Consider the following 21,520-nt stretch of genomic DNA (forward strand, 5'->3'; position numbering starts at 1 on the left):
CGAGGTATCGCGAATCCGAGGATTCTGGACGATTCCCGAAGTGTGTGATTTGGTCATTTCTTGCATTTTATCAAGGAATGGGCAAAGTCTACCTGTTTTTAGTCTCGGATTGATCAGATCCGAGGCAACATGCATAAAAAAGGACAATGAATTTTAAAATATAGAGATAGGTTTAATGAAACGCATGGTGCCACAAAAGGCTTTCCTCTTCTCATTAAACAACTTACTTGGCTTACAGAGAGGTCATACAAAATATTTCTTGAGAACATCGGTATTCCAATGGTTCTTCAATATTGTTCCATCTAACTGTTTCAGCATAAAAGTGTCTGGCCTTTTTTCAGAATGGATGATGTATGGTCCTTCCCAGGTGGCTGAGAGTTTGCCATGGATCCGTCCTTTCTGAACCGAGGCGGCGTTTCTGAGTACTAGATCGCCGACTTTTAGGGGTCTGGCGTTGACTCTTCGATTGTAATGCTTGTTGACCCTCTGCAAATAAGCTGCGTTGAGTGTCCTTGCATTGTTCCGAGCTTCATCTAGTAGGTCGAGAGCTTCAGACAGAAGTTGATCGTTGCTTTCTCCTTGGAGTCCATCATATCTGTTGTATGCCTGGATCCTCAAGCTTTCTGTTCCGATTTCCACAGGGATGACAGCCTCGGATCCATATACTAGGTGGAACGGTGTTTGCCCAGTAGCTTCTTTCTCGGTGGTCCGAAGGGACCATAACGTTCCGGGTAGCTCTTCTAACCACTTGTTTTTGTCATCCTCGACTCTTTTCTTGAGTGCGTTGAGGATGAGTTTGTTTGCAGCTTCAGCTTGCCCGTTGCTTTGTGGATGGCAAACTGCCGAGTAAGCTAGGTGTATACCGAATTGTTTGCACCATTTTTGCAGCGGGGTGTTGTCGAACTGTTTCCCGTGGTCGAAGACCATTAGCCTTGGTATGCCGAACCTTGTGATGATGTTCTGCCATATGAACTTGCGGACCTGAGGTTCGGTGATGGAGGAGACAGCTTCGGCTTCGATCCATTTGCTAAAATAGTCGACTCCTACAATCAGCCACTTCTTCTGGTTCGTAGCTGAGGGGAAGGGACCAATGATGTCTAATCCCCACTGTGCGAATGGTAAGGGATATAGTGTTGATTGTAGGGTTTGAGCTGGTTGATGGATAGCTGGCGCGAACTTTTGGCATTTCTCGCATTTCCTTGCCATCTGCTTTGCTTCGGAAACCATAGTGGGCCACCAGTATCCGGCCCGAAGGGCTTTGTGTGCCAATGTCCTGCCTCCGATGTGATTTCCGCATATTCCGAGGTGGATTTCCCTTAGGATATAGTCAGCGTCTGTTGGACCCACACATTTTAGCAGTGGAGCGGAGAATGATTTCCTCATGAGCTCTCCTTCGGCGTCGATGATGAACCACTTGTTGAATCTCTTCAGCTTTCTCGCCTGTAGCTTATCTTCGAGAAGTTCTCCCCTTTCTTTGTATGCAATTACTGCGTCCATCCAGCTAGGTTCGGTACGTAAACTACATACTGTGGGGGGTGGCAAATCAATGCTTCTCTCTTGGTGAACCTCCACGTGGACCGACCTGTTTAGGTCGATGAGTGTTGAGCTTGCGAGTTTTGACAGTGCGTCAGCTTGCGTGTTTTGTCCTCGGGGAATGAGGATGACTTCAAAGGATCTTAACTTTGACGTTAAGGATTTAATTTTTGCTAAGTAAGCTGTCATGCTGGGCCACTTGGCCTCATACTCCCCTCGGATCTGGTTGGCTACAAGCTGGGAATCAGTTTTGAGACAAACATGCTCGGCCTCCAGGGATAAGCAAAGCTCTATCCCTGCGATTGCGGCCTCATATTCGGCCTCGTTGTTAGTTGCTTTGAATCCGAACTTCAATGCATACTCTATGCTTTTCCCTGTTGGGGGGATTAATACAACTCCTGCTTCTGAGCCGTTTACTGTGGAAGATCCGTCAGTGAAGACCTCCCAAGTGCTTTTCGTATCATCCAGCATTTCTTGGTATGAGCACTCGGCCAAGAAGTCTGCCAGTGCCTGTGCCTTGATGGCTGTCCTCGGCTGATATTTGATGCCGAACTCTGATAGCTCGAAGGTCCAGGCAGCCAATCTTCCCGACCTCTCTATTTTGTCGAGTACTTTCTCGAGTGGTTGGTCGGTCAGTACTGTGATCTGATGGGAGTCGAAGTATGGCCTTAGTTTTCGTGCAGCTACCACCACTGCATATGCAACTTTCTCGATGAGCGGGTACCGAGTTTCGGCCCCTGTAATTGTTCGGCTGGTGAAGTAGATTGGCTGTTGCTTCTTCTCTTCTTCCCGAAGAAGCACTGCACTGACGGTTCCAGGGCTGACTGCGACATATAGATATAGGGTTTCCCCTTCCTTTGGTCTGGCCAGTGTCGGCAGTTGGGCTAGGTGGGCTCTGAGCTGTTGAAAAGCCTCTTTTTGCTCTTGCTCCCATATCAGCTCGGGGTCCACTTTCCTCGGGACCCCCTTTTTCTTGATTGGCTCTGCCTCTCCCCCGGGGAGGCTCTTTGGTTTTAGCGCTTTGAAGAAAGGGGCTCCCTTGTCCGAGGCTTTTGATATGAACCTTGTTAGTGCGGCTAACCTGCCGGTTAGCCTCTGCACGTCTCTCTTGGTCCTCGGCTCGGGTAGATCCAATGCTGCTTGGACTTTGTCCGGGTTCGCATCGATTCCTCTTTCGCTCACCATGAATCCGAGGAACTTCCCTGACTTCACCCCGAAGACACATTTTTTCGGGTTCAGCTTCATGCTGTATTTCCTCAGATTTCCGAAGGTCTCGGCCAAGTCCTTGACATGGTCTTCCTCCTTAATGCTTTTTACGATGGAGTCATCCACATAGACCTCGACGTTCCTCCCTTTCTGGTCGGCGAAGACGTGATCAACTAGCCTCTGGTAGGTAGCGCCGGCATTTTTCAAGCTGAAGGGCATCATTTTGTAATTGAACACTCCTGCACTCGTGATGAATGCTGTCTTCGCCCTGTCGTCGGGGTGCATGAACACTTGATGGTAACCTGAGAAGGCATCCATGAAGCTGAGCAGTGCATGGCCGCTGGTAGAGTCGACCAATTGGTCTATCCTCGGCAGGGGATAGCAGTCTTTGGGGAAGGCTCGGTTCAGATCTGTGAAATCCACGCACATTCTCCAAGAGGCGTTTGCTTTCTTGACCATCACCACGTTGGCCAACCATTTTGGGTACATGCATGACTCGATGAATCCAGCTTCCTGCAACTTTTTCACCTCTTCGGCGATGGCTTTGTTTTTCTCCGAGGAGTAATTCCTCTTCTTTTGTTTGATTGGCCGAGCTTCAGCGTTGACGTCCAGCTTATGACAAATCAACTTCGGATTTATCCCTGACATATCTGCTGCTGACCATGCAAAAATGTCTTTGTGATCCCTGAGCAGTTGGATCAAATCGATTCGGAGCCCCGAGCTTAGGCCCTTGCCTATCCGAACGCTCCTGTCTGAATCCTCTTCGAGGAAGATATCCTCCATTTCTTGATCTGGCTCGGGAGATAGGGTTTCGGGGCGGGCATCAACCTCCGCGGGAGATAAGCTGCTCGTGCCTGCTTTTCTCCTCTTTGCCTCGTTCTCTTCTCCTGGAGCATCTTTCTTTTCTCCCTCGGCCTCGGAACCGTCTCCTAATTTAGGCTTTCGGATGGCAGTGTGACAGGTTCTTCTTGCAACCTCTTGATCACCTCTAATTCGTTCGGCGAATCCTGCGTCCGAGACGTATATCATCAGCTGATGGTATGTGGAGGGGACTGCTTGCATCTTGTGAATCATGGTTCTTCCCATGATTACGTTGTATACTGAGTCGCAGTCCATCACCAAGAATTCGTCTCGAAGGGTTTTCGCTGCTTGGCCTTCGCCTACTGTGACTGGTAGGGTGATCTTTCCGCGAGGGATAGCTGCAGATCCGTTGAATCCGATCAGGGGGTAACTGACTTTCGTCAATGCTTCCTCTGACTCCTCGAGGATCAGTTGCTCGAAGCAATTTCTGAAGATGATGTTGACGGCACTTCCTCCGTCGACCAACACTCGGTGTACGTTGTGGTTATTGAGGTCCATGGAAATGACCAAAGGATCGTCATGTTTGTACTGGACTCCGAAGCAATCATCGGCAGTGAAGGTCATGTTTGGGGGGTGTGGTTGGTTATCTCCCACTGCGCTGAAGTTGACTCGATGGGTGAGAGCTCTTAGGTGTTTCTTGCTTGCCTGGCCAGACTTCTGTCCCCCGAACACCACTAGGATGTCATTCTTCTTATGCCCTGTTGCTTCGTAAACCCTTTTCTGGGGTTGCTCGTGTTGTTTGCCGCTTGCGGCCTTTTCTTTTTCCTCCCTTCGGTCTAACAGGTATTGCTTCAGGTAACCTCGGCGAACGAGGTCCTCAATGTTGTCTTTCAGTGAGTTGCATTCTTCAGTGTGGTGACCGAAGTCATCGTGAAATTCGCACCATTTTTTCTTGTTTCTCCGAGCTGGGTTGGACTTGAGCTTCCCTGGTAACTTCCACTTCTCGTCATTTCTGTTGAGGCTGAAGATTTCCTTTCGGGGCAGAGCTAGTGGAGTGTAGTTAGCGTATTTGGGTTGAAGTTCACCCCTTCTCCCGTCTTTCTTCGGGCTCATATCTCTAACTCCTTCCTTTTCCTTGAGCTGCCCTCCGACTTGCTCTGGACATTTTTTGTGTCTCTCGGATCCGACGATCCTTTCAACCTTGCAGCAGCTTTTTTGAACTCTTCGGTTCTGATGAATGCATCAGCCATTTGGAGCACGTCGGCTATTTTGGAGGGGTTTTTCATTGAGAGTTTGTCACGGAATTTCCCTTCCTGGAGCGCGTGCTTCAGAGCGAAAATGGCCACGTTTGGCTGCAAGTTTGGTAAGTTTGTCGATTCCTTCATGAATCTGGCCATGAATTCTCTTAGACTTTCGTCTCTTTCTTGTTGGATTGAGGTTAGTTCTGCGGTGGTTCGTTTCGGGGCGATTGTTGCTCACGAACTGCGTGCAGAATCTCTTTTTCAACTTCTTCCAGCTTTTGATCGATCCCTTCGGCAGCGATCTAAACCACTCTCCCGCCACTCCGGTTAGCGTGGTTGGGAAATATTTACACCAACATGCTTCGGAGTAGGGGCTCAAGAACATTTGTTGCTCATAGGAGATAATGTGATCCCTCGGATCTGTGGTTCCGCTATATGTCAGGTGTGCTGGCAGCCTCACCTTAGGGATTTCTTCCATGATCAGCTCGTCCGAGAAAGGGGATGACGTGGGAGTCATGATTCTTTTCCCGAGTCTAGCCCTGATGCCTTCGTTCGCCGAGGTTCTATGATTAGAACGCTCGGGCGTACGATGGGGGCTAGGGGTTCGATCATGCCTCCTGTCTCTTCTTCTTTCTCGGCTACTGACCTCGGGTCGTTCGCCAGATCTGCTTGATTCGCCTACCCCGAGTCTCGTATGGATCGGAGGTCTTAACCTTGAATGGACCGAGGGCCTCAACCTGCTGAGCACCGGGCTTCGGATCCAAGTGTTACGAGTAGTCGATTCGCTTTGGAGAGCTGTTGGAGTAGGCGTTGGTCTTGCAAACCAATCTGGTTGTTGTTGTGCTCTTTTTTGGGTGTCCCACGTGCTTTCCATCCATCTTGACGTCAAGTGTGTTCCTGTCAAGGGAGGGAGCTCTCGTTCGGGTCTGGACACCTCTACACTGGGCGGCTCGTTCAGCCGTCGCCTAGTCCTCCTCTCCTCTCTGCGGTCTTTTGCCAATCCTTGCTGTTTTTCGTTGAAGAGGAAGTTTTGCATGATGGTCATGGCCGCAGTGAGCTCTTCCCTAGTTGGAATCGGAGGTCCTGCGTTTGTGGCGGTCGTAGCTCTGCTTGGTTGTGACCTCGCCACTGATTGAGGGTGCCCTTCTTCGTCAGATTCTGAATCTGACGGCACTATCATATCGTCATCATTGTTGTTGACAACATCATTAACCATTTTGCAGAAAGAGGTGGTTAATATCTTTCAAAGGCTTTGAAGTGTTCTTCCCCACAGACGGCGCCAAATTGTTCCGGTGTTGTAAAGGTGGAAACAATGGGCTTCGAATGAAGGCCCTTTCGTATGTGTTGAAGATCTTGCTTGCTTGAATGAGTCGAGTCCGAATTCACCTGCACAAGAGTAAAGTCACTAGCCTCGGGGGTGTTTCCGAGGAAAGCCCCTCCGATGCCTAAGTAAGAACGATGCTCGGATTTTAGAGAGAAGTTCTCTAGAAGAGTAGTCTTAAGGCGATAAATTGGACGTAACTCGAGGTGTGAGCCTTGGCGGCCTATTTATAGTGTTTGCATAATAAATGCCCATAGGTCATTTATTACTATTGAGCCTTGGGCCTTAATGGATGGCTGAATAGCCATTGTGGTAGGTTTGATGCTGTTGTTTAGAGCCATTGGGCTTTGGACTTAGTGGCCCAATTGAATATCAATTGGGAGCCCAAACATCATTTAAAAAAAAATGAGAGTTAAAATAGAAGATTTATAAGTCAAATGAAATCATCAACGTATAAGTCAAAAGGAAAGAAATAGACTTAGTAATTACTCCATATTAGACATTTAATGTTATCTTTAAGAAATACAAAAATTTACCCTAGAACAAAAAGTCACAAAAGTTTCAGTTATCGCGAACTTGTCATGTATAGAGATTTGCTATCAACATATCTGGTACGTACAGAGTGTAAGTTTTATAAATGTCCTCAGCTGCTTAAATCACTCCACAACCTCTCCACCAACAAAGTATGGCAATATTACCCCAACTAACCTTCGATTCTCTTTTCCTACCAGAAAGAGGGTCACACCCTCCGTGTGTCTTAATAATTTGCTCATCTTAATTAATCATAAAGTTTAAGAACATAATCATCAAAAAAATATCAATTATTTATCTAGCTAGTATTTAGGCTGCGTTCTATTCACCTGATTTCCACTTATTTTTCCTGAACTTATTTTATCTGAACTTATCTGAACTTATTTGAATTTATTAGAACTTATCAAAGCTTATTTTAGATATAAATTGTACTTGGTCAACCCTTATTTTTCCCGAACTTAACTGAACTTAACTGAACTTATTTTTCCTAAAATAAGTGGAAATAAGGTAAATAGAACAAAGCCTTATTTCCTCCGTTGCATTAAACTCTTTCCGATTTTTATTTTGAGCCCTTTCTATAAAATTAATTTGACTTTTATTTTATTTCATTTATGTTGGAGATTTACTGGCCGGTGTTGTTCTATTCTAACTTGAAATCTTGAATGATTTTGTGATGTTAGTTTTATTACTTCGTATTACACTCATCATCCACCACAAAACTAGGCATTTATTTATTTGTTACATTCATCACCACCTTTAGTTCAGTTCATAATTATTACTTCCTCCTCTTTGTTTTTTACTTGTGTCACCTTGACTTTGCCATTATTCATATATTAAGTTTAACTTGTTTTTTTTTTATCTATATATAATAATTAAATATTTTTGGATTAGTCACAAGACATATTAATAATATTAAATCTTTATAACTTTTACAAATAGAAAATTAAAGATATCTAATGGTTAAATTATGCATTGACAATTATATCGGTTCAAGTAGATGCAAGTAAAAAACAAAACAACAAGAGTAATAAAAATTTAGTTAAGTTCCAATTCATTTTAATTCAAAAGAACAAGATCTAACACCTTTACAAATTACAATATTCTAGAAACCAAAACATAACCGTACCACTCACATCAAAACAAAACAAACGTAGGTAAACCAAAAAATCTCATACTATAAAATATACTTGGAATTTTGAGTCATTAAAAGATGAGCAAGATGAAGTACCCCAAATATTGAGCTAAAGCCTAAAGGAAATCAACTGCCTGCAAATTAAAACTAGGCTTTGGTCCCCAACTTGGATAACACTTAACCACCCTTTCAAGTTTCAACTATACTACCTTACAAATATACCACCTCTTCTTCCCTCCTTTTTTGGCCTTTCTTATTCCTCTCTACTCCCTTTGCTTATCCATTTCAATTCTCTCCTCCAATCAGTAGATTTCTCTCTCCTTATACAAGCTATGCTGCACCGGAAATTGTTAGAGATGGCGGTGGCGGCACCGACAACGACAGATATTAACAAGACAACCCCGTCGGCGGCTATGGATAGTCAGTTGACTCAAGCAAACTTTGATACCAACATGGTCATTATCTTGGCTGCTTTATTGTGTGCTTTGATATGTGCCTTAGGGTTGAACTCCATGGTACGGTGTTTCTTGAGGTGTGGGCCGCGGTTCGGGATGGAGACGGCTGAGCAAGCAGCCGCAAGGATGTCGGCCACCGGCCTTAAGAAAAGCGCGTTAAAGAAAATACCGGTCGCTGTCTATGGAGCAGACGGTAATAAAGGGTTACACACGGGTACCGATCCAAGCGATGAAGCAGAGTGCCCCATTTGTCTAGGGGAGTTTGTTGATGGGGAGAAAGTGAGGGTGCTACCTATGTGCAACCATAGGTTCCACGTATCGTGTATTGACACGTGGCTCAGTTCCCACTCGTCGTGCCCCAACTGCCGCCACTCACTATTAGAGACTATTGCTTCGTCGTCTAAGACGGTGGTGGCAGGAGGGGAGGGAATAATAGGTGGCGGTAGTGATTTACCGCCGCCACATGACGGTGGCGATAACAGTGCTAGACAAGAGCATGTGGTGGTTGAGGTGAGTGTAGGGAGTTAGTAATTTTAGATTTGTGTATTATTGGTGGGAAATCAGAAAATGTAGTGGTCCTGTAAAAAGAAAGTTAGATTTGTTATGTAATACAAAAAGAGAGAGTAGCTTAGCTAAGATAGCTGAGTCAAATACCCCCTCAAAAAAAAAAAAAAGATAGCTGAGCCAAATTGCTCAATTACACCTTATTATCTTTTTTTGTTCAGAGTTTGATGAGATCCCGTTTTGGAAGGTACAACCATTTTCCTTCCTTCCACCTCCGAATTCATTTAGTGTGCAATTACCTTTTGTTTTCTATTTTACTCAAATAATAGTTTAGATATTAGCTTAAATATTTAGGATATATACTTCCACTGTTCTTATTTATATGATACAGTGGGATCATGAAAATTATTCATACAAACTCCTTGACTTCATTTTGTGATTTATATTTAAGAAAAAACATAGTTGCGTGGAATCTTATTAGATTTGTCTCAATAAATATTTTTTATAATTTTTTCTTATTTATAATTGAAGATATTAGTGTTTGAAATTGTGCATTGGCAAACGTGCTTAAGTTATTGTGCCATTTAAAAAAAACGGAGGAAGTACCATTTACTATCTTTTTCTTTAAAGCACCAATGTGGTTTTGGCTCGATGGCTAAAATGAATGGGTTGTGACTTTGTATACGATAAGTCGCATATTCAAAATTTCCTTCTTCATTCATAATATAATTTGTATATATCTTGTGTTTCATTCGCACCAAATAATTTGGAGTAGTATTTTTTAAGCTCGTAGGTGATTGGAGTTTTAAGGATCGTGATTCTCTCCTGTTAATTAATTAATGGGAGAATTTGAGGGATTTAAGTGTAATCGGGATATTTTAAACTTCAATTTCCCTTTTTCAATCCAATAATTAACTTAATGTGATGATCCAATAATTGAAGAAAAACATTTAGTAGTATACTCCGTAGTATTTTAAGTTTAACTCCCGTCCAAAAAGAAAAAAAAAGTTTAACTCGAAACAGAGGTCTAACTTACCTTTTGGAAATATTTACTTGTATCTCTTTACCGACGGAAATTCATGATAGTGTATCTTGTTAAACATCCCTCATTATTGAAATAGTTTAGTTACATTGTCACATTATGGAGTAAAAACATTTTGTGCACAACTTTGAAGTAAGCATTTCAAAAAACAACAATTCGTTTTATATATTTAGATTTAGATTAGTTGGGTGAGATAGTGAGTGACACACTCTATGTCTCTGTATATGTACAATAATGGGTTATCAATTATAATAAGCAGTAATCGAATGGAGTAGTTGTGCTATATGTTAAGTTAACTACTTCATATTATAGGCGGCTACCAATGTTGTCTTGTCCGGTAAAGACCGAGGGAGGTGATTCCGACAAACCAAAAAGTAATTTTGGCACAACAACTTATGAAAGTATGCACATAAAATAGTATTTTACTGGTATAGAGGTGAGCCAAAAATTAACTAGTTCTTAAGATTAAGGGATCATTATGTATGGTTGAATAGGTCACAGGTTCGAACCCCCTCTCCTCTCCCACAGTTAACTGAAAACTAATATAGACAATTTTACAATGTTATATTAAACCTCATACTATCTCAGTTTTCGAAAGTTATTAGCTAGTTCTGTAACAAGTAACATTATAATTGACAATGGAATATTTTACCTACCAATGTAACACACGTGAAATACGGAGTACTTGGTAATAATAAGATGGAGCTACTATTAATCAATAAATGCACAAATGTGGAGTAATTAGCAAGTAGTGGGTCCATGTCAAACTGGTTAGACAATTGAATTTGGCAGTTGGAGATACGAATATACAATTGACAACTTTGGATTATGCAAGTTTTCTGTGAATTTGTCACATACTTATTGACACATCTTTTGGCCCCACAGATTGATATGGGGTTATGGAAGCACAAATAAATAGTTTAACTAGTGGTCAGCAATTATTAATATTTTAATTTCATCATAATGTTTTTAGATTCATTTGGAAGATTTTAAGTAATTATAAGATTAGATAGGATACAGGACAAGATCTTTGTTTGCCAAACACTGATATTTTTTTTCAACTTTTGTGTGTGTAATATGTTGTCATTTAGTTTAACAATTTGAAGGGAAATAGAATCAGAAATGGTATTTAGACTCTATTTTATTTAATTTATTTTAGAAGAAAAAAATACAAATAAATTTATTATATACAAATAAGTTTTTTTCAACTCACATAGAATAAGTTCAGGAAATATTGAATAAAACAATCTTTAGTAGCATGTTCATGGGGTAATCATTACAACGTCATAAAAAATATTTCTAATTAGACAATTACGTACATAAGTTCAGTCCATTCCTAGAGAGCATAAAATTGAAATCACTAGAATCGCTAGTAATCACGGATCAACATGCCTACAAGCAGTGGCAAATCCAGGATTTTTGTGTAGGGTATGCAAAATATGACCACGATTTAGTCTAAAATTAAATAATTTATTATTATCATTATTATTATTTTAATACGCATTGAAGAAATACTCAAAAAACCATTGAGTTTTATTTGAATAAAGAACAAAACTTAGTTTTAAAAAAATGATTATACTAATTGTTATATTCCTTCAGTAAAAATTACGGAGTAATAATTTTACTACGTGTGAAACAACTTTTATAGAATATAATAAAGAAAAGTGATTGGGAAGGTAATTAATGCTGGAACAAAAATGAAAAGCCAAAACAGTCACACTAAGGAATCGAACACGGATCTGTTGTAAGCCTCTGCAACTCCATTTACCAGCAGGCTGAGATAGCGTTTTTATATAAGAGAGCTTATAAGTTGTGTTATCTCCCCAAACAGGGTATGCAAATGTCTACCCTTGGTGCACATTGGATCCGCCCCTGCCTACAAGGAGAACTTTGACTTCACCTTTTACTTAGAGGTATGGAGGGGAGGAACATCCCCGCTAATATTGATGCATGATAACCTAGACTTACAAGTATCTTTCCTTTCAAAGATTGCTTCTTGAAACGAAGTTTGATGCACCTCTTTCACATAAGAAATTGGAGGCGACCTTGAGTACGTCACAAAAAACTTCGGTTTAACGGGTGACGTGAAATTGCACTCATTAATTTGACAAACTGTGTAAAAGAGAACCTCTTTTATTCAACTCTTTTTGGTGTTTACACTTGTAAGAAAGGCAAGAAGGGGTCCTAATGTAGCATTGTTCAACATTGCTAATATAGAACCCCAAAAAAACAGAGGTTTGACTAGTTGATCAAACATCTAATTTGAGTACTTGGTAAATGAGAGAACGTTGTAATTGAGATTTGAATAAAAAAAAAAAACTAATTTTTGAAAAAGCAAGTGAAATGAAGGGTTTGGTGAGAGAGGTCACTACAACAAAATAAGCATTTAATAGCGCTTTTTTCATTGAATGACAACGCTTTTAAAGCGCTGTTAATTAGCAGCGCTGTTAAAAGAATGACAGCGCTTTTAAAAAGCGTTGTCATTTTTTCTTCATTTAGTAGCATTCAATATATAAGCGCTATTAAAGCTTCAGTATGGCGGGAAAGTTTATGATTAATTTAATTTAAATTAATTAATAGCGTGTAACTAAAAAGCGCTGTTGTTTAAGTGCATTTTAAAAATTTTGTCGGGCTTTTTTTAAATTTTAATTTTTAATTATTAAATACCTGTAATAAAATATAAAAATATTTTATAACCTACAAATCAAATTGAATATATATATATAATCCAACTTCATTTCTATCATATCAAATAAACGTCTCGATGTCTCGTACATAACTTAAAATCATATATGCCTAAATACACAGTAGAATTAAAACACACTAGAAAACAGAAAGAAGCATCCTTGTCATACAGTACTTCTTTTAATTTCAAACCAATAAAATTAAATTAAAACGTTCTAGAGAAATTCTACTCGAAAAACATAATTAATACATCACAATATTCACACGAGAAGAACATGACGCGTCCATTGAGCTCTGACTTCATCAATTTGTCCTTGATCATAATTCGGAACATTACAATCATGAAAGTACTACAAAATGAGAAAATTAACATAATTAGTGACAATGCATATAATAATGCCTAGCCTTAATTGAACAAAGAAAAATACATACATCTTCAAATATTCGAGTTCGCTTATGGTCGATGATCTCTTTCATGTATCTCATGACATAATATCCAGAATCCATGACATTCTTTTGCCGAGGACACTACACAGGCAAAATACAATCAATTACTTTCGAATACTTTAAAAAATAAATAAAAATTGCAATAAACATAAATCATAGGACATACTTGTATCCGTATCCACTTGGTGCTCATTTTAATTTTCTTCAATAATCCTTGTTCAGTTTAAAAGTGCTCTGCAAACAAAACCAACATATATTATACATCTATAATTTACAGAGACTTAGTTCCAGTGCCAGAAATGGGAGTTTAGCTCAACTAGAAGCTGCGTCTGCACACTATAAGACAACATATATTATACATCTATACTTTAGTGTTGAATCAGAGTATATAATCTGAGATCAGCTAGATGTTTTGTCTGCAGAATTGGATAAAGAAATCAATAATTGTAATCAGAAAAGAACGCCATCATCTGCAGGGGGTAAACCATCTAATGTGTTGCCTACTAATGAACAATAGAGAATTCCTGGTGCACAGGCTGTACCTCCTGCATTTCCTACTAATGAACAACAGAATTCATATGAGAAATGAACTGAAGGAGTGTGTATTTCTCTCTGAAGTTTTCACTTAAAAAACAAGTCACTTAAAGTCATACTTCATCTGGAAAACCCTGCTGTATTTTCAAATGGAAAGGAACTCATAAATATAGTTCAACGGTAAGAAAACAAACTATTGAACTCGAAATGGAAATGAACGCTTGTATTTAAAAAATTATAACTTGAAGCCCCAAGACCCAGCCTCAACAAGGAGTGATTGTTATTGGTTAGTAGTAAAACAAAATTTAGTCTTGCATATTGCTTGTATATTCCGTAACAAATAGTACTACGTCTGTAACAATTTCAGATGCTAAAGAGATCCAAACGGAGCTTTAGTTGATGGTTCGTTTCTGCATCTCTTTTGAGAAGGGTTGACGCTTATGCTTAACGACTTGTACTTACGTAGAAGTATAATAATTCAGCAATGGGTTGTTTCTAGATTACCGTCACTAATGTTAACTCAAAGCAGGTAGAAATGGACCATATACCTAGAAGTTGAACTACATGGAAATGCAGCAGCAAGTATGTATTTTGAAGGAAGTTAAAAGACAGAAAAAAAACACAAACGTCACACCTCACTCAATGAAGATAAGCATCCGCCGGATAAAACAAAGATCACCCAATAGCTCCATAGTCATCTGATTCTCCAGTTAGTCAGTTATCGGCGCTTTATCAAGCGAATAGGAGTGCAGATTCTTGTGGAATCCTCTTCATCTTCATCTTCATCTTCATCATCATCATCATTTCTGTTGTTAGCCTTCTCATACTCTGCTAGTCTGCTTCACTTGAATCTCCAATTTCTTTTTCCTGCAGATTTAATACATAGTATTCTAGTTTTGTCAGAATAGTGCAGCATTTTTCACATTTTTAATCAAACACAATTACAAACTAGCATAAAAGGTAAATATCACATCCAAATCCGGACATGAGGGAACAGAGATAAAATATAAAAGGGAGAAAACAAACAAGTGTGATACTCTAACCAGACAAATTTGCAAACTTTAATTTATTTCTTACAAAAACAGCTAAAAAATGTAGGGAATTTCAACTAATAAGCACAGAAATTTATCTTCATAGTCGAGGCAATTCGAGTTATCAAATCATTCACTAGTGGAAAAAGGCTTATTTGCATCCCCGCATTTGCCACGCCATTCTGAACATGCGAAGCAAATAACAAATTTTAGCATAAAATTTTGTAATTTGCGTCGCAGATTTATAATTCTGCGTGGCAAATGACTCTAGGAGCATCCTAGAGTCATTTTCCACGCAGAATTATAAATCTGCGACGCAAATTACTCAATTAAGTGCATCGCAGATTTATAATTCTGCGTGGCAAATGACTCTAGGGTGCTCCTAGAGTCATTTGCCACGCAGAATTATAAATCTGCGATGCACTGGTTTTGATTTTTTTTTTTTCGAATTCGCGCTCACTAGCTTAGTTGCTTAGGAACTTCATTCTGACTTAGGTTAATTTCTCGACAAACACTGCTTCCCTCCCAAACGAAACCAACACCAACACTAGCTTCTTTGTTCTCACCGGCGGCTTCACCCTGTTCACTGCCGTCGTTGCTTCACTGCCGCCTTCCGTCGTTGCCTTCCGCCGTTCCTTCGCTGCTTCGCTACTTTACCGCTTCACTGATTCCTGCCCTGCTCCCTTTTTAGAGCCGCCGCCCACGGCCAAGGAAGTCGTCCACGGCACGGCAGCCGCCCACGCCGCCGCCCACTCAGCCGCCCTTGTTCATTGTCGTCTCTCCTCTCTTAGGTATTGAATTTTAGTTTTGATATTTATTGAATTTTAATTGTGTATTTTAATTTTAATTGTGGACATTATAATTGAATTTTAATTATGCATTATAATTGAATTTTAATGGTTGATATTATTTGTTGAATTTTAATTCGGTACATTTTAGGATTTAGGTTTTGTTGAATTTTAGTTGTAGGTTTTGTTGAATTTTAGTTGAATTATATTTTAATTGGGTGCATTTTGCTGTTTGATTTGGGGTTTTCATCCGATGCTTTTGAAATAAAGTTTTGGAGGTGATGAAATGGAAGCTTTAGGTAATGAAATGCTTCTTATGGAAACTGTTTGCTTGTTGGTTCATTCCAGGATTAGGGATTTGGGTGTTTGTCATTTAATTCTAGTTTGGAGTGTACCAGGAATGTGGCTTGACTAGATACTCGGGTTTTCTTAATTTCCCGTTTGAGATTATATAAGCATGTATATAAAGTGATTACCTGGAATCTTATAGAGTTCATTCGTCAGTATTTGTATGCAATTGGTGTTATGTTGCTGTCAAGTTAGGACAATAATGCATTTCTTCTCTTTCCTTTCCTGCAGTCTTGCCATTCATTGTGTCAGGTTTATAGTTCTGCATTTTTAAGGGTGTTTTTAAACTCTATTTTTGCGATTGTTTGTTGCTCACTTTTTTTGGTGCTTGGTTTACCATGATTTTACCTTTCAATCATTAGAAAGAGTGCAGGTTCCATTTGAATATTTTGGTTGCTATGGATAGTGTTGAGTTGCTGAGACTTGAGAGTATATTTAGTATACTCTTTCTTAAATCTTGACTAGTGTGAGTAAATGGCTAGATTTACTTGCTACTTGATAATGTTCACTCTACTTGCCCCAGTCACGTATTCAATAGTTTGTATCCTTATTTTCATATAGACAAGGGGAAATGGAAGTTTAAAGTAGAATTGGACAATTGGACTGATGTGGAATATTTATGTTTGGTTTTCAGGCTGGTTTTTAACTATGGGAAGAGGATGTGTTGGGAAAGCATGAAGCACATGTACGTTGTGTGGAGTACTCTTATACAACAGGTATGCTGAAATGTGATAATAGTTCAGACTTCCCATTGTTTATTCTCTTGCTAGTAAGCAATCATGTAAAGAAACCTTCTGGAATAGTTCGAAGTTTTCAACTTAAATGACCATGAGCTGGGTTGTATCCAAGATTCCAAGTAACTGGTTTTTTTGAGCTTCTTGGTGAGGATGTTGCATACTTAGTAATGGTTCTTGGCTCAGCAGACTAGGTTTCAACGTAGGGGTGAGTTTAATGGAGTCACGAACTCATGATTTGTCAGCAGTTAACATTGAATGCCGCTCTGTATGGGTCCTTAAGTGAGTAAGATTTTGGTGGTGTTTTGATAGAACAAAGAAATATAGCTTAATGGTGTGTTGTTATCTATTTTAGTTTAGTTATTGGTATCAGTTACCACAGGCCTAAAAATGAAATATTACATAATGGCCACTTTGTTAAAAAAACTTGGCTTGATATAGTAATGCTCTGAATCTTTAAAGTTATTTAGCTCTTATTTGAGTCATAATAGAACATTGTGTTTGCATTTAGTAACTTGAAATCGTATGTTGACTGGGGATGAGAAATTGATTTGTTTTGGAGTAATGGAGATTTTCAAAGTTGATGCCAGAACGTTTTACTTGTGTTTCATTGGCAATTCATTTCTCTATTTTCTGTTGGAGCTTGTGCTATTAACTGACTTCAACTTTGCAATATTTCAGGGCAATTAATATCTGGTAGTTGGGATAAAACAATCAAGTGTTGGGATCCCAGAGGTGCAAGTGGGAAGGAGCGTACACTCGTTGGAACTTATGCTCAGCCATAACGTGTTTATTCCATGTCTCTTGTTGTGTGAAGTGGGGCCAGTTCTGTGCATTGATCTGCACAGTTCTGAACTGAGCTGTGCAGATCAGTGCACAGAACTGGTCAGTTTTTACAAGTTTTGATCTCGGGAGCATGGCTAAATATATCGATAATACAAGTTTTTATTATGTGAGTTACCTAAATTTGATTTTTATGATTGTCTTAACGTTCTTATTACACTATATATTATAGGGCTTTGAGTGAGTTGTGTTTTCACGATGATTGTCACTCCAATACTATTGGATTCATGTGCCCGGAAATGATCTCGTCCACCATAGTCAAGATCTTACTAAGGTATGTTCTCATAAACTACGTACTTTATATAATAAATTGAAGTATACAAAACTATTATATTGATCGATCGTTGATAAATTGAATTATTTACATTTTTTTAGGATTTTTCAAGAACATTGCCTTATTCACCGGAGGAGATTAATGAGGTGAAAGATTTTTGGGCAGATTACTTCATGAACAATGTCGACTTTTAGCTTAATTTGTAATATGAACTCGATCTCTAGCTAGATACCTTTGTTGTAGTAATTTTATGTTTGTTTTGTAACATGTTGGTTGATCTATGACGAATTTAATTGCCTTTTATTGGGAACGTTAATTACGTTGTAAACTATTGTGACAGGTATTATTTATATATGTATTCCCGGTATTGGGAAGCGTCTACTTTCAAAGACGACCATGTCGGAATTTCCAATAAAATATTAAAAAACCAATTTAAAAAAAAACAAAAAATAAGTCATTTGCCACGCACGTTAGCTTAATGTGCGAGGCAAATGACTTAATTTTTTGGCGCTCAAATTGTCATTTGCGTCGCACATTAAGCTATTGTGCGTGGCAAATGACTTTTTTTTTGGCGCCTGAAAGTCATTTGCCACGCACTTTAAGCTAATGTGCGTGGCAAATGACTTTTCAACATGGTGCCTGAAAAGTCATTTGCCACGCACATTTTCTTAATATGCGACGCAAATAAGGGTCATTTGCATCGCACTTTTGTGCGATGCAAATGACTAAAAGTCATTTGCATCGAGATCTTTTGCCACGCACAATGTGCGATGCAAATGTGCTTAAAAGTGCGATGCAAATGACCCTTTTTCCACTAGTGATTCAAAGGTAAGCAGATATGACAGCGTAAATACTAGCAAACTACTCCAGGACTCTTGAAAAATGGCTTTCCCCTCCACCCACCACCCAAACTGTACAGTCTAGCATCAGTATATGAATAAGACACGTTGAAATGGTTGACAAACTGCAGCCACTCACTTCAACCTCTATTTACCCTTGTGCTCAAAGCCACAAACTATTTTATACTATGTTACTTGGACTCAGGTATCCATGTCTGACAACTAAAGAAAACTAAAGAATTCTTCCATATTTGCTGTGTTTGGCCTTGTTGTTGTTGTTGTGTGTAGCAGGTGCATTGCACTTAATTTGTCCTATTTGGATCATTTCAGTTCGATTCTGCAGTATCTAGTTTCAATTAGCATATTCATTAGCATGTATGAGGTCATATAAGTCACAGAGTACAATATCCTAATCCAGTTGCACATATTAGTCTTTTAAGTATTATAAGTCATTAGATACAATAATCAAATTCAGTTGCACATATAAGCTTAGAAAGTCTGCACCTCAATAAGTCATAATTCAGTTGCACATATAAGCTTAGAAATTACATATGCTAGTGAGACAAGATAAATAAAAATACCATCAAACAATTAAAATCAATTTAAGTAATCATTCGATGAATCGACAATCATAATCTATTGATTCAAAGCAGTACTCAATCTTATTGTTTTCCCCAATTTCTTCCATGAATCTTAGTTCAAGACTGTTTTTTTAATCAAGAAATACCAAAGAAAAATACGAATTAATTAACATGCTTTCCTAAATTTAGCATCACAGGCAAAAGAAAAAGGGGGAAAAAAATCTAATCAGCATTTACAAGAATGCAGTAGTCGCATAAAAATGGAAGCTCTGAAACGTAATTCTTACCTTGTGCAGGACACTCGATTGAGAAGGTGTTAGATGCTGAACAAACTCCTAAATCGGTAATGGTGGGAAACCCTAATCAACAAGAATGAACATAATTTGAGAATTTAATCAAGTAAAAATTAGTTCAAACCCTAAATCGAACAAATAAAAGTTGGGGGAAAACAGCAAAACACAAACCCTAACAAAGAACAGTAAGAAACCTTAAACAATTGATAATTCAAACTCACAATTGATAATTCAACCACAAGAAGCCGGGAAAAATGTTCGCCAGATATTAATCTCCGCCGAGAAACAATCGCTGGAGAAGAAGATAAATACGAAAATATCTGGATTTAGATTGAAGTGAAATCTGTAAATTTGGATTTGAGAAATTTCGCTTTGAGTCGAGTTGGATGAGTCGAGTTGGATTGGGATTAAACTTTTGAATTCGGATTGGAATTAAACTCTGGAATTCAATTGGGAACAGATCCTTAACCGTGTAAATCGTGGTGGGAGAAGGAAGGAAGAGGTAGAAGTCGTAGAAGGTGGGAAGGGTTTTGGTTTTAGCGGTGGAGTGCTTTTGGTTTTAGTTAAAGAAAAGCGATGATTGTTTTTATGCATGATTTCATAAAACTTTTGATAAATACTAATAACAGGCTAACATCATTTACAGAAAAGCGTTGTATTATATTTAGTGGAAATTAAGATTGCTTTCAATAACAGCAGTGTAAAATAAAGTGTTGTTAATTCATTCAAATAATAGCGCTTTTTGATAAACGCTATTAAATAGGTGCTGTTAATTAATGTTTTTGTTGTAGTGGGTGTGTGATGTTTGAGGGAAATTAAATGACTACTTTGCCCTAAAGTTGCTCATAAGTTCCCCAAGTATGCTAATGGCCTTATTGTTTACAAAACAAATATATGCAAATAGCTAATACAATAAATTAGTCAAACCAATTAAATACCTAATACAATCAACTAACATCTAACACAAACTGATAACTGATAAGTCGGTAACAACCAATAGTTAAACGCTAATTGTTAGACATGACTTAAGCTTTGGTTAAGTCCTTTATGGGGCCAAATCGGATATCATTTACATCCGCACATGTCAATTTTACGAGGTCTACTCATGACTCGTAGAGTCATAGTTGATAGTAAACCATAAAACTTGGAACCCTCAAATTAGAGATGCACATTTTGATACATCTCGACATCTCAATTAATGTAGATGGTCCTATTCGATCTCATATACAATTAACACTACAACATAAAAACAGTTTGGGGTACTATCAGCATTCGACATTGTGGCCGGTGCTTGGTTCCACAACTGTCCGGAGGAAAGAGTCGCAAAGAATTACTATGAAAAGTTGAAAACTACGACTAGACTACTAGTCTACCAACGTAACTACTTGAAAGTACGGACTATTTTTTTGTGTTGATTAGATTACAAGTTTAAAAAGGCAAACTTGGACACGTAATTCACCCCAAAATATTTATTGAATGTTCATTAATAAATAAATAATATACAATGGACCACCTTCTATTAATTCAAATTCATACTACGTACGTATAGTTGTATCTATTAGCTAATCAGTCAATTTACCAAGTTAATGTAAAGATTGAGGTTCAATACCCGCTAATAGACAATTGGAGGGATTCTCACCCGTTCTCTATCCCCCATGCATTCTTAAAGTGTCTAGTACTATAATTAGGGTATTTAACGTGAAAGGGGTTTCAATCTAGTGACATGGTTCATTTTATCTACCGAAACAATATGAATCCCAGTATATATATGCAAGACCTTTTGTGGTATTTTTCCTATTGTCATGCATGTTCTGTGGTAAGTGTATTTCCTTTGCAAGACTTCTGATTGAGATGGATGTTACTAAGGAACTTCCTAAGGAAGTCCGAAATAATGGATATGAATGATTTTTTTTTTTCCAGCTTTCTCTTGACTCGAAATGGGAGCCCCATCGTCTCCACCCCGTAGGAACTACGAGATCACCCCAAGGACGCCTTCGGCATCCAGGGGTCACGGGCCGACCATAGAACCCTGTTCAATTCAATAAGTGGAACGCATTAGTTGTCCGCTCCCAGGTTGGGCTAAGGATTACCTTTAATCATCTAGACTTAACTTTTACTTCGATATACTCACTCCGTCCCAGATTAGTTGTTACGCTTCTAAATTAGGAATGACTCCACACTTATTATATCGGTTTTTTCATGAAATGGCCCTGAAATTTAACAAAATGCACCAAATACACCCGCGTGTTTTAAATCACATAATATACCCCTATTTTTCCGTACTTTTCACCAAATTCTCTTGGACTTAATGTCCGTTAAGTCTCCGTTAGCAGGAGTTTACGTTTTTGCCCATATTG

General features: G+C 38.9%; 1 protein-coding gene and 1 long non-coding RNA gene across 2 annotated transcripts; one reads left to right on the top strand and one right to left on the bottom strand.

Annotated features, from left to right (window-relative positions):
* The first annotated feature begins 7,677 nt into the window (after positions 1-7,677).
* Positions 7,678-9,155, top strand: LOC110791457 (RING-H2 finger protein ATL74). The gene has a single exon (XM_021996204.2). It carries the CDS (start codon positions 8,098-8,100, stop codon positions 8,746-8,748), a length of 651 nt encoding a protein of 216 aa, XP_021851896.1. The 5' UTR covers positions 7,678-8,097; the 3' UTR covers positions 8,749-9,155.
* Positions 9,156-14,054: 4,899 nt separating this feature from the next.
* Positions 14,055-19,532, bottom strand: LOC110791452 (uncharacterized). Its single transcript, XR_002534088.2, has 3 exons — positions 19,385-19,532; positions 19,158-19,229; positions 14,055-14,299 (listed from the first exon to the last, which is right to left on the bottom strand). It is a non-coding gene; the product is annotated as an uncharacterized lncRNA (long non-coding RNA).
* Between the last annotated feature and the right edge of the window lie 1,988 nt (positions 19,533-21,520).

The sequence above is a fragment of the Spinacia oleracea genome, chromosome 5, assembly GCF_020520425.1.
Source record: "Spinacia oleracea cultivar Varoflay chromosome 5, BTI_SOV_V1, whole genome shotgun sequence".
NCBI classification, from domain to species: Eukaryota; Viridiplantae; Streptophyta; class Magnoliopsida; order Caryophyllales; family Amaranthaceae; genus Spinacia; species Spinacia oleracea.

What these genes read in the sequence shown, in the direction of transcription:
- LOC110791457 (XM_021996204.2), top strand. Translation starts at nt 8,098, where the DNA reads ATGCTGCACCGGAAATTGTTAGAGATGGCGGTGGCGGCACCGACAACG.